Source organism: Plecotus auritus (assembly GCF_963455305.1).
Source record: "Plecotus auritus genome assembly, chromosome: 6".
Lineage (NCBI taxonomy): Eukaryota > Metazoa > Chordata > Mammalia > Chiroptera > Vespertilionidae > Plecotus > Plecotus auritus.
The window spans coordinates 165,689,959-165,709,215 of record NC_137773.1 but is presented as its reverse complement, the minus strand read 5'-3'; the positions used below and the strand labels follow the sequence as shown (position 1 = coordinate 165,709,215).

The following is a 19,257-nucleotide window of genomic DNA, read 5'->3' as shown; positions in this document are numbered from 1 at the left end:
TGAGGCAAGTCACAGACTCAGAGAAATCCTTTGCAACAGACAGCTGGTTCCTAGTATTGTATTTATCCTACAAATTGATTTTTTTTTTTTTTAAACCCAGGAGAGATAGGCCCAGGAACCAAGGCAATCCAGGGAGGAAACCCAAATGGCCAATAAACATATGAAAGGACGCCCACCTAGCCACAATCACGGAAATGCAAAGTAAAACAACAGGACAGAGGCATTTGAGCCATTTTTCTCCTTTAAATTGATGGCAGCAAGGATGGGTGGGGTGGGAGGAAATGTGGCTGGTAGGAGGCAAGCTCTCAGGAGCAAAATTAACATTTCAAATGCATCTCTCCAGCTTCCTAGCAATTCCCTGGCTGGGGGTGGAGAGGGATCTTCCCTCTACAAGTAACAGGGACAAGTAGACCTGAAGGATGATGGCAGTAGCCAAATGTTGGGAAAATCCACATGAGGGAACAGCTACATAAATTCCACAGCATGAACACCAAGTTCGGAGCAGTAATGACCAGCAAACAAGTCAGTACAGGGAAACGTCCACGTTTTTAAGACTCTATTTCTTATAGGTCAGTGTCATCTCAATAAACCTAATTTTTAAAGAAGAGATTATTGAAAGAATTTTTTAAATGGCCCTATTTCTCTCTCTCTGTGTGTGTGTGTGTGTATGTGTGCGCGCAATTGTTAAGGTTTAATAGAAAATGCACAAACCCAGATCATGTAATTAGTTTTGTTTGTTTTGGGTTTTTTAGGATCATATAATTTGGAAAGAAGTAGGGCTGGGGATACACAAATTTTTCTACAGGTAATCCAAAGATATATTTATGAATTGTATCATTATAGCAGGGTGAGAGCTAACTGGTCCAGGTTACTTGCTGGGAATACAAGGTAGCCCTGAGAAAGATCTCATTTTTTCCATTCTCCCAGCAACTACAAGCTGAGGGTGGTGGAGGAAGAAATGAAAGGCCAAATAAGTATAGTCACAAGCACATACCTATTTAGAAAAAATTCAACCCAAAATGACAAGGGCTGTGAAATCAAACCAAATGTCAGTTTAAAAAAACCTTAAATGTTGTTAAAAGAACACAAATTTAATACAAAAACTGTTACCTCGTCGTCGTCCCCCTTTAACCCCTGTCAAGTGTTTGCAAATCTTCTATAGTTTTTATTAAGCACTCATTCTTTCGGTTCCTTTTTTGTTCACTGTGGGCAAACCTGTCTACCTTTAGCATCAAGAGGGGGTGAGAACCCTCACACGGTGACAGCATTTATAAGTGCTGCCTGCAACGTCAAAGAACTGCAGGTCCTGGCAGGCAGGACAGGGACCTACCTCTAAGACAGTGTTTAGCCCACCTCCTCCTCATCTGCATAATTTGATCTTACACATGGCTTTCTAATTTTATCCCGATTTATTTACCTGTTCCCCCCCCCCACCTTTTCCTTTTTTTTTTTTTTTTTTTTGGTGGAGAAGAAAATTGGTTTTGCATCCTAGAAAGCAAACAAAGGGAACTTGAAAAAAAATTTTATGGGGCTGGAAAAAATAAGCACTGATGAACTAGGCAGACTGTCATAAAATTCAGACAAATTCTGTACAGCAGATGCTAAACAATCAACAGAGGAAAACACGCTCTAATATGCTGAAAACCAAATGTGAACAGCAGCCCTCCTTTTAAAAGAGGGAAACGTTTGTTCTCAAAGTTATTCTGCATGAGAGGCATAACGTTCAGTCTGAGATGCCCAAATATAGGCAGTGCCTCTCTTTGCGTGCATTTGCGGGTTATTAACATTTGTGTATAATGAACAATCAACACACATTTAGTTACCAATAACCAACAGTATAGAAAGATGCTACAGATGAAAAATAGGTAATAATGTCGGTTTTCAGACACTGAGGCACATCTATTTATTGCACAATACACTTAAGGATGAAAAAGGTTTAAAAAAAAACTGGTAGCTGTTGTGGCAAGTCCCAAAGGTTGTCCAGAGTAACCATTATTATATTATCTCTTGCCTCGGAGAGGATTTTTGCTACCCTTCATAAACGCTTTGCCATTTATCACCATATATAAACGCTAACACAAAACCCTTTTCTTCCTGAACTAACCTTCAGATTAAAAGTAGAGAAACTCAAACCTTCCTCTCTCCACACTCATCTTTGCCAAGACTCCCTCAAAACTCCAGATAACTGGGTTGGGTCCACAGCTAACCAGAGCCCACGTGATACTTTAAAAATCTAATTAAATCGGTGAAATAAAATTTCCTCTTCGAATATCCCTCTAAATCCCTGAAAGCTATGATAAAACTAACAACAGAAACCAAAGGAGAGAACAAACCAAAGGGACTCTCTCTCCGGACGATTATTAAAATAAAGAGTGGGCCCTGACCGGTTTGGCTCAGTGGATAGAGCGTCGGCCTGCGGACTGAAGGGTCCCAGGTTCGATTCTGGTCAAGGGCATGTACCTTGGTTGCGGGCACAACCCCAGTAGGGAGGTGTGCAAGAGGCAGCTGAATTGATGTTTCTCTCTCATCGATGTTTCTAACTCTCTATCCCTCTCCTTTCCTCTCTGTAAAAAAATCAATAAAATATATATTTTTAAAAAAAAAAGAGTGGGACTAGCAGGTGCTTCCCCGACCCCCTGCAGCACAGGCCCCAAGTCAGTTCCTTCCTTTTAAATTTCTTCACTTACATTTACACATGGGGCACACGGCAAAATTTTCATCGGGAAATACTTCAACTTGATTTTCCAACAAAAAAGTCAGCCCTAGGCTGACTAATGAGAAAATGTTACCTACCAAGGAGGCTCTTGAGAAAACTGAGGCTCCACGTGACACAGTGTGTGTTGGGTCAAAACAAGGACTCCAGCATGAGTCAGTGACATTCACAATCGCTAAAAACAAACAAACAAAACACAGGAAACCCCAGAGCCCCTCCATGGGGGAATGTGTTAACTTTGGCACATGCACACAATGGAAAACTACTCAGCAATAAAAAGGGGGAACTACTGATACTCCAACAGGGATGACTTCTTGAATGCATTATGGCAACTGGGAAAAAAAAAAAAAAACGAGAAAGATGTCTAGAAAGGACAAAATTGTAGTAAGAGGTGGGTGTCTGAGGCTGGGGTGGGATGGGGTGGGCGTTCCGGGGGGGGGGGATGGAACCGTTCCTCCACATTTTGACTGTCTTGACTGTCATAATTATGCCTTGTAAACTCTTGTTAAAATGTGCATGACTGTACCCTTAACAAAGGTGAATTTTACAATATGAAAACTATACCTCAACAAAAACAAATTAGAAAAAAAAAACGCCCAACCAGTAGGAGCGAGCGAGGCCTTCCCTCTGAAGGGCAGGACAAAGCTCGGTGGGATGGGGGAAGGGCCGCTGGCCACCTAAAGGCTGAGGAGAGGGAGGGGGAGCTGCTTCCTACAGCGGGTTCCCAGCCTCCCCAGCTCACTCCCAAGATTATAGCCATAAAGTGCTGGCTCCGGGAGATACCCACGGTCGTCCACGGGCAGCCGTGCATAGATGTCCCCTCCGTGGATCAGCAGCAGCCCCCACTCTGGGGCCAGAAACAAATCCAGCCATTAGGGAAGACAGGGACATTAACCCCACACCGGTTATGAGCAAAGGGATTTGGGGCTATTTTGCCTGCTACTGTATTCCGTACCTCTTACTTTACCCTAAATCGGTTTCCATAGAAATTCAGGCCTGTTTTCATTGACATTACCATTTCCTGCATTCATTTCATCTTTCCTTAAACTGTGTAATTGAGTGAGCAAGTACAACACGCAGAAACAGCCATCTCTCTTGGTAAGCACACAGCTCCACTGGGGAGGGCTGGGTGCAAGGAGAGGGGCTGGCAGAGGTCTGGGGAGGGCTGGGTTTGTAGAGCCTGGCCATTGAGAGAAACAGCACTGCTAACTTAACTGGGGACACATTCCCCCATATTTTCATGAAAAGTTTCAATGGAATCAAGCCAGGTCGTACTGGCAGGGGGAAGCAGTGGCCCAAATGGGATACCATCTTCCCAGCAAACCATCCTCCTTCTGCCCCCTTCCTTTGTGACTGGGGGAAGGGGAACGGAAACTGTGCAAAGCACACCTCTGCATGGTCAGCGGGCTCACAGTTACTCAGCCAATAGGGGATGCTAAGGGAGAAAAGATTTTGGTTTTTCTCCACTGCTTCCTGGGTCACACCGGCAAGACTTCTTTAGCCCAGCAGCATTGGGTCATCTCAGTGGAGGAACCAGCTTTCTCATCCTGCCTCCCCGCCCCCACCCCGAAGGGCCAGACCCACAGGAACTCTCTTAAAGTATTAATAACCCCAACCCTCTTCCCTTTTGATTCCCCAACCCCAGGATGGCAGCTGCTTCCCACAGTTGCTACTTCCCAGATACTCGAGTGTTCTTGGCTCCTGCCGGGCACACCAATTATTTCCTCTACATATCAGTAACCCATCCCACCCCCCCCCGCAGGAGGGGGGTAAGAGGAGGTGACCCTAACACCCTCCTGAGGGATGTTGAAAGGATTAGGAAAAATAAGGTCACAGATGGACCCATCCACTCGGGGCTCCTAGAAACTACTCTGCCTTAGCAACACACCTTTGCCCTAAATTCCACAATTCTCCAAGAAACCCCTCTTCTTTCAGCCCAAACTCACCTTCCCCTCAGAATTTTTTAACACTGCTTTCATATGATCACTTTAAAAAGACACATAAAGCAGCCTCACAGAGAAGGTGTGAATCCCCCTCTCCATTCACCTTCTCCCTTTCACTTGTCTTCTCAGACAGGCCAGAGAAGCCCAGGTAGGGGACAGGTTGCAGACTGCCTTCATACATCGGTAGCAGGGAGCACAATTCCTGGCGGCTAACACTCAACTATCTGATGACAAATCTTAACACGTCGGGAGTCTTATCAGCAATGAGGAACTGCCCAAATTATTTTGTGACATCAAATATGGCTTGGCCATCCACCAGGAAATATTTAACCAAGATAAGCAGCATATTTAATCTCATGAAAAAGAAATTTTACCATGGAAAAGTTGAAGCCAAAACTTTCCCCAGGATATTTACACAATTATGTGCATCTATTGTATGATTAAAATTCGAATTCTACCTGCTTCAAAGCATCTTCATGTAAATTACAGCTCTCCCCACATATAGGTCTCTACTATAAAACCATTCCTAGGGCTCCCATCTAAAAGGTCAGAGGATCAAGAGGTTAAATGACTTGTCCAAGGTCATAAAGCCACTTCAGGACAACGCTGGGCCTTAAATCCAGGTCTTTTTAGTCTAAAGCTCATGCTCTTATCTTTACACTGAGAAGCTACAAGCATTTTTCAACTTTCTGTTTCCCCTTCTCATTCCCAAATTTCCCCTTCCCATCTATATAATGTGAAGGGTCCGACTTTCAAAACCTAGTTATTTCCAAGGGCATTCCATTTTTGGCTTGAAAACTAAGAAGTCTCCTTTGTTCCTGGCAAAAGGAATAAAATGGCAGCAACACGAGCATCTTCTGAAGGTCAAACCCAATTTGCATCAATCACCACTGAAAATCCGGCAAAATATTTCTGGAACTAGTCCTTAAATCCACTAACATCAGCAGAGACCAGATCTAAGAGCCCATACCCACTAACGCCAAAGTGCTTGCTTTGAAGTGTTGAGGCCAGGGTGCCGGGGAATTGGGGTCGGGGAGGCAGGAGGTGGCCTCCAGAATAGAACATGCCTATTATAAATGGCTTGGTAGAAAGAAGCATCCTTCTCCTCACTCTGATATTGCAGAGATCTCTTTTGAGACTTAGTTTAAATTTCAAGAGGGTCATTTAAGACTCCAGACCTCTTCCTTGCAAAATTATTTTTTTAAATATATTTTATTGATTTTTTTACAGAGAGGAAGGGAGAGGGATAGAGAGTTAGAAACATCGATGAGAGAGAAACATCAATCAGCTGCCTCCTGCACACCTCCTACTGGGTATGTGCCCGCAACCAAGGTGCATTCCCTCGACCGGAATCGAACCTGGGACCTTTCAGTCCGCAGGCCGATGTTCTATCCACTGAGCCAAACCGGTTAGGGCTTTGCAAAATTATTGTTCTGAGAATCATTCCACACATTTAGTTTTGGAATGAGACACATAGTAGTGATGTTACACTCGTTTTTCCCCAAGGTCAGGGCCCATTATGGATGATATTTAACTTTCTACGTAACAAACTTGGAAAAGGTCAAAAATTAAGAAAATGAAACACAAGCAGCTAAAATCGTCAAGCAATAAATTTAATATTAAATAGCCGATGTTTAAGGACTAGTTTCAATAACATAACCTTGACAAATATCTGAGTAAAGATCAACGAGAAAAGAGTCTGATCTCCATCCCTGGCTTCTGGAGTAGCGGTGTTTTTTTTTTTCTGTGGTGATTTAAGCCTTTCCTGTAATAATGTGTAATAATGTGTTTCCTCTTCAGATGCCTCCCCCAAACACACACACACACACACACACACACACACACACCTGATAATACCGTGAAATTAAAGCTTATACAATATTTCAGTCCCTGAAATTAGACTGTTCCCTTAAGCAAGTTGACCTGTTTCCTTGATATGTTAGTTTCGGGAGGGAAAAAAATATATATATCATGGCTTCAGAGATTAATGGTTCTTAAATACATCATAGGTCAAATGTAAACTGGCCTTCCATCTGAAAAAGAAAAAAAAAAAAAAGCTCAAGGCATTGGTATAGCCTCTAAATACACTTGCACCCAACTTCTCTCCTCAGTTTGTGGAGCCTTATAACCCTAAAATGGTCTAAACCAAAAGTTACACCCAGTTTTTCCAAAGTGAAACAGGGTTTATGCATTTTTCTCCAGTACACCTTGTATCACCTGAAAGAACTACCTGTCTTTTCATTTCGATCAGAGGTGGGGTACGCCCAGCTGTATAAGGCCACAAAGTTATTTGGTCTGGCCCTGCCAAGGCATTAGGGGTGAGTTAATTAAATGTTTCACCAAATACAGCTGGCTCATTTTTACCAGTAAGTTGATAATTTTGAATGACCCTCATGGTATAGATATCCAAATGGCCCTTGGCAGAAAAAAGATTCCCAGACTGATTTAGATCATGGTAAACTGATAAAAGCACAGCCATAATTTCTACCATTGAAAATTAGTTTTCTTCTACAACACTCCCTCTTTTGAGGGAAAGAGAAGGGGAGAGGGAGGGAAGGGTCTGCTTCCATACCCTAATATGTACCTGAGTAATAAAACTATTATGAATGTTTACAATTGCCTTCTATCGTGGGACACTGCTGAGACGCGTTACCGCTAATCTCTAGAACACTGAAAAGGGGCACTGCCATTTTACAAACGGGAAAACGGAGGCGGAGCAAGAATGCAACCTAGAATCACATTGTCTGAGTTGCTCAAGGAAAGCTAAATAGACACCTGTAATAAGAAAGGTCACAAAAACCTTTTTCCAGCCACTACTAAAACTTTACCCTTTTCTGCTAACACGTACCCACACATTTGTGTGTGTCTTCGGTACAAGCCTATAGATAGATGACCCCAGCGAGAAAGAAATAGCTCCCTCTGATATTGATCTCAAAGAGACAGAGGGCACAGACCAAAATTTACAGACACGGTCTGAACACATCATAATGGTGCCTGCTGGCGCCACTTACAATTCTCATTTTTAAAACACCTGTGCTGAAGTAGTCACATCTGATCCATGGTTAGCAACAAAATCTAAGTGCGGATTTCTTTTTTTATATAATGGAGTATTTATAATTATCCCAATTAAGTCAGAATATGAAAGACATTCCCCCAAAGCCCACTGACATTTCAAGAAGAACATTTGCAACTGCAAATGGTTAAGGCTAGAAGGAAACGGCTGGCCAGGCTTTCCAGAAGTAACAACTAAAGGATACAGCTGTTGACACATGTTAGGAAGGCACAGGGGTTCCTCTCTCATTCCCAGGGGTTCCTCACCAGCTCAGCCTACAAAGCCCACTCAGGGGCCTCAAAATTCACAGGGTGGCCAAGCTATGAGGGGATGCCCTCAGTCTTAACGAACCTTAAGTGACTTAATTCTCTTTTGTGTATACTGCTCTGCTTCATTCCAATTCCATTTATGTTGACAGCATGTGCTATTCTGCAGAAGCCTGTCCAGGTAAATATTCACAATTGAAAATTATCCTCATATTCTTTATCAAGCCTCCCCTTCCCAAAACTGACAACTTTCAATTTGCTGAAAGCAGTAACTTTATCACTAAAAATTACCACTCTCCTAGGGTGTTGTACCAAGTGATTATTTAACTGAGAGCATTATACAGAATAACTAAAAACGCACTAGGTGGGAACTGATGCTCAGGTAAAGGTCTGGGATTAGTTTTTAAAATATTCTACATTAAGGAGGACAAAACAAAATACCGGCCTGATAACTTCAGATTAAATATAGATTTCACGCCCTAACTGGTTTGGCTCAGTGGATAGAGCCTTGGCCTTCGGACTGGAGGGTCCCGGATTCGAGTCTGGTCAAGGGCACGTACCTCGGTTGCAGGCTCCATCACCAGCCCTGGTAAGGGAGCGGCAGAAGGCAACCAATCGATGTGTCTCTCTCATCTCGATGTTTCTCTCTCTCCCTCTCCCTCCCTCCAATTCTCTCTAAAACTCGATGGGAAAATATCTTTGGGTGAGGATTAACAACAACAAAATAATATGTATGGCCCTAACCAGTTTTGCTCAGTAGATAGAGCATCGGCCTGTGGACTGAAAGGTCCCAGGTTCGATTCCGGTCAAGGGCATGTACCTTGGTTGCGGGCACATCCCCAGTAGGAGGTGTGCAGGAGGCAGCTGATCGATGTTTCTCTCTCATCAATGTTTCTAACTCTATATCCCTCTCCCTTCCTCTCTGTAAAAAATCAATAAGATATATTAAAAAATTAATAATAATAATATGTATGGATTTCCCAAAAAAGGATTTGAGTGGGAGATGAGACCCAGGAGGAGCTGGAGTCTTCCCCCATTTCATTTCAGGCTACCTTCAACGCCCACTGCAAGCAAACTAAACAGGAGGGCAGCTGGAGATGGCATCTGAGGCAGGAAGGAATTACACTGGAATAAGGTTTACATCAAATAGTTTGAAATGTAAATTGCTCGGCCCCCGCCCCTCCCAATTTTTCTGTTAACAAGTCAGAGTCTTGTCAGTCAAAACAGTCAATCTGCTTTCAGTCAACTCCGTTTGTAAGTAGAGACAAAACCTCAAAGGGAGAAGAATAATTTAGTAGTGAACAAGCACGAGGTCGCATCAACTTAAAGAGGAAAGATGGATCAAGCTTCCTCTTGCAAGTCACAATGCTTGAAAGGTCAAAAGAAGGGGGAACCGAGCGGACTGCAATGGGTGGTTTCTTGCTTGCTCCCTTTAGGCAACTGTAGTTCTTTATCAATCTTCCCTCTTGCTCTCTTCCAAAATAACAGAGATGGCAAAAACAGTCTTTCGTGAGCCAAGCCTTTAACGCTTTGTCAGTGTTATGGGCTATGGGCGAGGGGAGAGGGAACACCACACTTTGAAAACCGCCTGCATGGTAGAATTCATCTCAACCTTTTGCTTAAGTGTCACGAAGAATGACACCAAAGTGGTCCTTTATTCACTAAGAATAATACATCTAAAATAAATCTGGCCCTGTGCAACTGGGTGGAGAAATAGTAAGATTTTAAGCAAACCATGTGACTTTTAAGTTAGCACCAGAGGAAATAAAATTTGGAGAGGATAAATTTTAACAGCTTCACCTCATTCATAGCTTTCACCCAAAAGCTAACTCCCTATATAGGCAAAGTTTTAAAAATTCAAACAAAAAATGAAACAGCTCCGCTCAAAAATTTTACATATGAAGAGAAAGTTGCTTCCGTTTTAAGTAGTGCTTTAAGAAACTATACATTTTAATGCTGGTTTCAGTGTTCTGAAATTTATAAATAGCTAAAATGGGAGGAAGAACTCTGGTGCAAAAAGGAAATTTTACTCACTCTGCAAACACTTTCAAGACTTCTTTGTTCCACGTACAACTATTTAACTTGAACACATCTGAATCCTAAAGAGCATATAGTAGTAATATCAAATGAAGAACTGAAGTCTATATATTCCTAGCATTGGAAATAAAAATCCTGTAGACCCAAAGGAAGTCTATGCAACCTGAAAACCAATGTAGTTGACTCTTTGTAAGGGGGAAAAGTCACAAAAGGTTCCCCAAGGCAGTGCTGATGCCACAGGCAATCTCAGGTATTACCGGCACCCTTCATGGCTGGGGTTATGCCTGCCTACAAGGCAACCTCACAAGCCAAGCTTTGCCAAATTCAGCAAGGCCCACTTCGCCAGGATCCATGTTGATAAGATCATTCCCTAAGCACTTTAATGAACTACGGGGGCTACATTCCCCAGCTCAAACGTGACTTTTTAAAAGCCCACAAACAGAATGCCTTCAAGGATAAGAAATTAAGAAATCAATAACATTTCTTTCCATATATTTTCATCGAGCATTTTCTTCATTCAACAGACTTCCACCTACAAACCTGCTGAAAGCAATTTAGAGCAGCAACCTCCAATTTATTTCCAAGTTACGAAAAGTTTGGTTTCCTGGCAAATAGGTGAGATGTATGCATTAAGCAGACATGTCCACCTAATTCCTATACGTACAGCAGGTCAAAAATGTGGTGCAGAAATACTAGAATTCGCACTTCTATTGACTTTTTCTCCTGTTCTCACAGAAAGTCTTTTGGTATAGGTTTTATAATTTACACAGCAGACACATATAATTTAAAGACAAACCTGCATACACTGGGTATGCGTGCCTGAAAAAGCTTAGACACTGTGAATACACAATTAAAAATACGCATATTGGTGCCAACACTGGTATATTCCCCACTCACAGTGACTTATTCCAAATAAGACACAAAACAAGAATTTATTCCACATCCAATTACTTTAGGCAGCAAACCTGCCTTCCTCAAAGTGGTTTGAGGCTGATTTTTGAAGTGGTTTCCCAGGGAAAGGTAGTCCCCAAGTCTAAGATGGTTCAATATCCAGGATCTTCTCTGATTGGAATTCTAAAATTTATATTTCCAAAGTTGTGGTGTTTTTTTAAGCCCAAGGAGGGGACTGGATATTAACTGTATAAACATCTGCACCCCGTTTTCTATCCAGGGGACTCAGGAAAATCCCACACTTGGCCTGCCTAACTGGAAGCAACATTGCCATCTTCAATAAGATGGGCTACAATGTTTGTCTTGGCTAAGATGCAAGCGTGTCACCTCATCGTCGTCCCCCACCAACACCCACACCCCCCCCCCACACACACACACACACCCCCTATTAGTGACAGGGCCTTCCTGGAAACCGGATTCAGCTTCCCACCATTTACAGAGTCCTGACACGCAGCCCTTTAACACACAACACACACACCCTGGTCCCCCTAGATTTTTGCTCCAGTGTCGCCTCCAAGGCAGCAAAGGGCTCACTAGGATCCTAAGGGCCAATAACACAGCATTAAAAGGCAACTAGGGAATGGCTGGAGCAGGGTGATCCAGGCACTCAAGTCCCACTTAACTCCCTGCGCCACTCTTCTCCCCCACCCCAAACACGTGTGGACCCTTGCAGACACTTTTCCTAGGGTGTCCGCGGGGTGAGGTGCGGCCACAGGTCCAGCAGCATCACCAGAGCTGAGGTGGGCTGGGGGCGCCAGGCTGGCGGAGGTGCAGGCCCTCAGCCCACAGCCAGGCTACCTTGGGGGCCTCTTTGGGAACGCGGCCCAGTTCCAGGCCTGGATGTCCGCAGGGCCCCAGGGCCTGCAGGCCTTCCACCTTTTGGACTGACCATCCAGACATACAACTAGGGGAAAACCCAAACTATTATTTTTTATGAGCCAAATACGTGAAAGCAAGCAATTCTTACCATTTTGTTGGAAACCCCAACTCCCTCCCCTGTTAGGTTTTAAAGTTGTTTTGAATCAAGCGCTCAAAACAACACTTTGCCAATCCAGAGGAGCCACTGCGCTGGGGGAGGGGGGTGCTTGAGAAAAGCCTCCCACACCCCTGAGGGGACAAACTGTTGGAGGTACCCTGCCTAAAATTAAAGGAGAAAAGCCAGGCGTCAACCCTCCTTCCCAAGGTCAGGTGGCATCAGTCACCCTAAGGCAAGAGCACCCTGAATTATTTAATGGAGCCTGTTGTCACAAGAGGCAACTCAGCAGAGCAGCACATTTTAAAAATCAAGGTAGATTGTACATACAGTCAAATACCTGGGTTTGTGTGTTCAGTCCGTCACAATCAAAGAGAGGACAGCCATCCTCCAAAAGTGCCCCCATGCTCTTTGCCAGTCAAAAGCATGACTTTTCAATGGAACAGTATTTTAAAACAGTTACCCATCACTTCCTTAGAAGGAAAGGAAGAATTTAGGCCATGGGCGGGACCCCCTTATGTGAACATGGTGTCTGTCACTTTACTCCTCTCTTCACAGCACTGGTTTGCCATCTTTAAACTCAAATTTTCTAGCATTCTAAATCCAGAAAAAAAGGTCTAAAAATTAATGTCCAATTTTTTTTTTGTAATGAAAAATGGAAAAGTGGGAGGTAGATTTTGCTCAAAACTGAAAAGTTTCATGTTTTTAAAGGACCTTTAGTTTAACAATGCAGTATCTTAACACTTTTGCCAAACCATTTTAACCTAGCGTAGGCACATGTTAAAAAGTGATTTTTCGGGGCATCCAGGTACCTCCCAAGGTGAGAGGAGCGTCACTTTGAATTTTACACTCTCCCATCCCAGCTGAATGGTTTTGTAATTTAAAAAGTGCATAAACCTTTTACAAGTCTGGTGACACTAAGCATCCACTGTTTTAGCCCAAATAAATCGTATGTGGATCTTTAACTGGGGATATAAATAAAACCTGACATTTAAAATCAACTGCTGGGAAGGAGGGTTCAATCAACACGCATCCCAGGAGGAAAATATGGTGGATTCAAGTTGCCCTCTTCTCTGCACACTTCCCCCGACCCCCATTTCACCCTAATCTTCACCTTTCCATTCCTGAGATTCGGATTGATATTTAGCTCAATCATTTTTCTAAAAGTGACGCAAGAACATACTTGGAAACATTCACCCATGAATGTGTAGAAAACTTTAAAGGTGAGTCCATTCAAAGCTTAAAAACAATGGAAAAGAATAACTGTTCCCCAGCTTCAAACCTATTAGAATAAACCTATAAAGTGAGGGACCTACAACAAGTAGATTAAAATTTCAACTTTTTCCCACTAGGAGAAGCCGGCTTAAGGACATCAGGCAATAGAGCTCCGCCTTCCTCCCCAAATAACAGGTTAGAAGAGGAAAAGGCTGCGCTTTGCAAGCCTCTACCCAGCTCGGTACCAGCACGCCCACTCCAACTCGCAGGCAGCAACTCCCACTACGATTTTTAAGCCTTTGCTGTCTCCTGCTCTACGTCCAAGGCAAAGACTTGAGCAAGTACACACAGCGTAAGTTACCGACCATCTTTACAGAGCCTGCTGCTCAACGCTTTCAGCCCTGGGTTCAGGGGAGTGGAAGGTGTCACGCTAAGGCTTTAACAGCCAAAACAGAGAAATCAAGCCCAAAGACTGCAGTGCAGCCCTCGGACTTGGCGAACCCTCAGGTTCTAGCCGCGTGCAGCTGGGTCCGTTCCCCCCCCCCCCCCAAGAGAAGTCGAGCCCCCCCCTCAATCCGGTTCCAGTAGGGATCAAAGCTGGAGCAGCCTGGAGCGGCCCAAGGGACTTCCACCTGAGAGGGCAATGGGTACACAGTCCCCCAATTCTGCTTCTCCAGGCGCAAACCTGGGCCCACGACCGAAGGGCACGAGCACGAGGGCAGGTTCAGCACCAGGACACGTTTTTTCCAGTGCGGGAAAACAACAGCGGAGAAGAGAAGCGCTTTAGTCCGGGGCCCCCTTGGTCCTCAAAGATCCAGATGCTCTCAGAGACAACACCAGGAGAGGACTGCTACCGTGTCCCAACAAAAAATAAGAGTCCTTCCCCAGAAACGCGCACGTGGAACCCAGGTCTACGTAGGCACACTCACTCCTCACCCACACAGCCATCTCTTCCGGCTCATGCCCTACTTAAAAGCAACCCATCTATGAATTTTACGAAAAAGGAGGAAAGAAGCTAAAAGAGAGCCCCTCGGCACGTTGGGAGGCCTCTGGTAGTGCCCGCACAAGGAAACCACATCTCCACAGACACACAGCACATGCTCTTCCATCTCGGGTCTTACTTAACACAATAGCATGCACGCCTTGTCAAACAAATAAGGAAATCAAATTCATAAAAAGGGGGAGGGGGGTCCTCGGGAACGCGGGCGGCGGAAACCCTCGCACTAGGAAACCAGGTCTACACTGACACACACCTCTCTCTTCCCTGCTCATGCCTCGTTAGAGTAAACCGTTGCCACGTTTTGTCACACGGAAAAAATTAGGTGAGGAAAAGGGGTAACTCCACGTTTGGGGATCCACGTTTGGGGACACACACATAGCCCTACTACTATGTAGCGAGGACCGCCATGTAGCCAAAGGGAAAACAAGACATCTCGAAAGGAGAAGACACCCCCCCCCCCCACCCAACCACTCACCGCTTTGGGACCGTCCCCGCGGCCCTTCGCTAGGCCTCCCGGATGGAAACACACACGCGCCCCCCCCGGGGAAGCCCCCTCGGAATTCGCCTTGCACTCACCTCATCGTCGTGGTGCTGGCAGAAGCCGAGGCGCTCGGGGAAGACCGAGATGATGGAGAAGGGCGGGCCGGTGAAGGGCGCCCCTAGCCCGAGCTGCTGCGCTGCTGCGGCGGCGGCAGCGGGACCCGGCGGGCCGCGCTCGATGTAGTGGTCCTTGGTGAGGCGCACGCGCTGGTGCGCTCGGACGCAGTTGTCGCACAGGTGCTCCTGGCAGTCGAGGCAGCGCGACGAGGCGGCGTTGCCCTCGTCACAGGAGCTGCAGCCGTGAGGCGGCCGGCGCAGCAACAACGCCGACGGAGAGGCAGCAGGTCCTCCCGGCGCGGAGCGGGAAGGCGCGGGCGGCGGCGGAGGCGCCTGCGGGAGCGCTGGTGCCGAGGCGGACGCGCGCGGGTGCGCGTGGTGCGCGTGGTGCCGGTGGTTGCTGTGGCCGCCCGCACCCGCTGGGGTGCCGGCACGCCCGTTCTTGGGCGGCGGTTCGTCGGCCGTGGCCACCACGGCGTCGAGCAGGTTGCTGAGCAGGAAGGCGGACGAGGGTAGCGCGTCCATGCCCGTCGCCTCGGCCAGCACTACTTTCTGGTCGCAGACAGGGCAAAGCAGTTTGAGCGACTCTCCCGGCGCGCCGCCGCCGGCCGTAGGCAGCCGGTGCGCCTCGAGGCACGGGCGGCAGAAGGCGTGCAGGCAGGGCAGGACGTGCAAGCGGCGCGCCGCGGCCCCGGGGGCCCCGCCGCCGCCCCCCGACGACGTGGACGTCTGCGAGGACGACGACGACGCAGACGAGTTGGAGGAGAGCGGCGCTGGCGAGCCGCACATCTCCTTGCACAGCAGGCAGATCTGGAAGTCGGTCTCAGGGAACGAAGCCATTTGCAACCAGGCCCGGAGGAGGGAGGAGACCAGAGAGGAAGAGGAGGAGAGGAGAGCGCCGACGAGGTGGGTGGGGAGCCGCCGACTCACTCAGAAAAATGCATCGATTAGGTCTGCAATCCAGGAGCCCGCACCAGAGCGGCGCGGCCCTCTTGGCCTCGCCGCGTCCGGCCCGCGCGCTGCCACTCCCGACGCTGCGGGCATTAAATGCCACTATCCAGAGGCTACACAGATTCTCCCCGGAGGACGTGGGGGCTGCGTGCCTTACAAAGCGGGAGCGCCGGAACAAGTCCCGACTCGCGAGGAGAGAGCGGGGGCAGGGAGGTCAGAGGACTCTCTGGAGCAGCTGGAGCTTAGCTTCTCGCTCGCGGAGGGAAGTCCTCCAAAGTAGAGTCCGCTGTGCAATCCCAGTCCGGGCGGGAGAAGCAAAATTTGGTTCGACGAGTATTTGGTGCGTTGCTTTTCTTTAAATGAATTTGTTAGTCTCTTCTTGGGAGAGAATGGCTCCCCCAAACTAGTATAGGCGGGAGCGGCGCGACGCCAAGCCCGTGTCCCCCCGCGCGATGCCGGCCGCCCCACCGCATGACGCGGCGGCCAGGGACTCCTGGGTGGCCCGGCGTGCTGCGCTCGGGCTTGCGCACGGCCGGGCGCGGGCTCCCCTGCAGGACGGTCGGCCCCGCAGCAGCTGCAGGTCGTAGGGGCCCGGCCGCGGCCGCACGCGTGTAGTAGTACGCACGCGCGTCCCACGCGCCTCGAGTCTCCCGCGCGCCTGCCTGGCCTGGCCGCGGCTGCCGGCGCTTAACACGCACGCGCGCCCCACGCGGCCCAGGGCCCTCGTGCCCCGCCTCGCCCGGCCTGGGCGCCTCCCGCGCGCTCCTTTCCCTCCGGTTTAGCCGCGCTGCAGCGCGGGGCCGCAGGTCCCCGCGGGCCGTCCTGAATTATTCATCGGCAGGAAGATATTAGATGTACCCGCTGCCCGCTCCGCGCGAGCCGTCGTGCAATGCTATCCGAGCTCCGCGCGCGCCCCGCGCCCCTCCTCCTCCTCACGTCCGTCCTCTCTGAAACCTTGGCAGCAAAGGGGGATCACATTTCCTTTGTCATCGGGCCATTTCGCCCTCGCCTCAGTCCCCCCTCCGATCCCAAGCCGCGGGGACGGAGCCTCCTCTGGGGCGCGCAGGAATCACTGGAACCGGCAACGGCCCAGCGCGGTGAGCTCGGGAGCCGCGTGGCCAACGCCGCCGGCCAGCGTCATCTTTCAGAAACGAGTCGCCGTGCAAGACTAGGGTGGCCCCGGCCGCGCTGCGCCTACCGGGCTTTGCTCACGCCGCGCGCCCTGACCTCCTGGGGCTTTGCACAACTCCCCCAATTCGGGCTGTGGGCGTGCACGCGCGTGCGAGCCCCCCTCTTTCTCTGCTTTGCCGTCTCTTCCTCCTCCTCCTCCTCCTCTTAGTTCGCTGGTTATTGGGACTGATCGGAATTCGGAATCCTTTTAATCTCCAAAGGAGCAAACTCACTTCCGCCCGAGTGCTGGGAGGGGGCTGGGGGAGGGGACACAAGGGAGGGGGTTCCAGGCAAACAGGAAACATTAGCCCTCTCTGCATGGCTCGCTTTTGTGTGCTCCCTCCCTCCTCCCTCCAACCTCCTCCCTTCTCCAGGCCGCTGGGGAGACGAACGCCCCCAGGCTTCAGTGTGACGACCTTTGAAACCTTCTGAGCGAGGAGCGGAGAGGGACTCTTCCGTTTATTTAAAAAAAAGAAAAGAAAGGAAAAGATTTCATTCGGAATCGTGGTTCAACAGAAGCTGATATCCCTGCCCGTGAAATCTAGGGGTTTTTCCCCCACCTTTTTTTTTTTTTTTGGAATTATTATTTTTTAACGTTTTCTTAAGGACTGCATATCTGTGATCAGCACTAAAACATCACGCCGTTGTGTGCAGTTGGATGGGTGGAATTAAACGAACCTGAATTCTGATCTCCGGAGGGGCCAGTTTCCTTTGAGTTTTAATGAGGGGTGTGGGGCAGAGGGCAGCTGTTGAGGGGAGGCTGCCCGGGTGATGGCCCCTCGGCCATCTGGGTGGTGCCCCAGGCCGCCTGGGCGGTTCTAGGAGAGGAACTTGCTTGGCCCTGGAAAGAGACTGACTTGGGAGAGCAGATAGGACCACATACCAGGATTTAGAGGGTATCTAGGTCTGATGGCCAATGGGCTGAACAGTTGTCCCGTTCCAAATGCTGTCAAGCTGTTAGTGACATGTTCGGTCCTACTTGTACAGGCAATAACCTGGATGAGTCTCAAAAACATCACGTCAAGAAAAAGAAGCCAAACACAAAAGTTCATACTATGTGATTCCATTTACAGGAAATTATAGAACAGGCAAAACTAAGTCCTAGAGATAAGAAAATTACCCGTGGTGGCGGGGGGTGTATTGACTGGGAGGGCAGGGATGAAGGAACCTTGGGGTAATTATATATGTAGAAATATATTGGTGTCTACATCTGTCAAAACTTGTCAATCTGACTCTTAAGATCTGTGCAGGTCACTGGATGTAAATTATATTTCAATAAAATGAAAGAAAATTTAGTGTTCACTCTGAATAACCATGAATGGGTTATAAAGATGAAAAAAACACAGCCATGTAAATATCCCCAGCTTCTCTAAATTTGCTCACCAGAATTTGGGGAGTTTTACAGGGAAAGATCAACTTGGAAAGAGCCCTTAAAGCGACCCAGCTGGATAAATGTGCTGAACATCCCATACTGCAGAAACACCTCCCTATCCCTAAGGGGACAAAGCCACTGTGGGCCCCAAGTGCCGTCCTGAGCCTGGCAGCCCCACTGGGAAGGGCCAAGTCCTCAGCTGCCCTCAGGAGCGCTGTCCTCAACACCTGGAATCAATTGGAGCTCAGTGAACATTGACTGAAATATGTAGGAGTGCAGCAATTACTCTCAAATAAAAGCAAAACATGACAATTATATCTCAATAAAACTGGAGCCCTGACCGGTTTGGCTCAGTGGATAGAGCGTCGGCCTGCAGACTAAAGGGTCACAGGTTCGATTCCAGTCGAGGGCATGTACCTTGGTTGTGGGCACCTCCCCAGTAGGGGGCGTGCAGGATGCAGCTGATCGATGTTTCTGGCTATCCCTCTCCCTTCCTCTCTGTAAAAAGTCAATAAAAATATATTTTAAAAAAACTGGAATAACAAAACAGCTCCTTGTTTGCCAATGAAATAGAAGTAAGCGTCTCATGCTACCATTTATTGCCTTTATGAGTTTCATCGTTTCATAGTTTGAGACCTGCGTGTAAACATGCACACAGTCACACATAACTCTACACGCGGCTATAGAATTTTCTACCACACTGGCCTTGCTTCAGAGGTGTTGTATGTATTTGGGGGGTTGGTTTCTTTGATTGTTTTTTAATCTCCTCCCCCACCCCCCCACCCCCTCCCCAAAAAGGAAAACAGATGGGGAAAGAGAATTGCCAGAAGGAAGATGGCCCCAGAGGGTCAGAAAAAGGATGGTTCAGACCTGCTGTCTCCCTCTTGGTTGGCCCCACCCACCAGCATCTAAAAGGTTTATTTAAAAAATTTAAAGATGATGGGTGGAGCTGGGGGTGGGACGGTGTTGAACAGTCCTGCAGATCCTAACTCTAAAATCTCTTGCAAGTGGATAGGG

At 47.7% G+C, this 19,257-nt stretch overlaps 1 protein-coding gene across 1 annotated transcript in view; it reads right to left on the bottom strand.

Annotated features, from left to right (window-relative positions):
- The window catches only part of TRIM71 (tripartite motif containing 71), a gene marked incomplete at both ends in the record, with an annotated part of 61,661 nt that extends 46,074 nt beyond the window's left edge, over nt 1–15,587 (bottom strand). The window contains one exon of the mRNA XM_080675571.1: nt 14,727–15,587. Coding sequence (XP_080531697.1) covers nt 14,727–15,587 — 861 coding nt within the window. The remainder of the gene's footprint in view (nt 1–14,726) is intronic.
- Nucleotides 15,588–19,257: the final 3,670 nt, after the last annotated feature.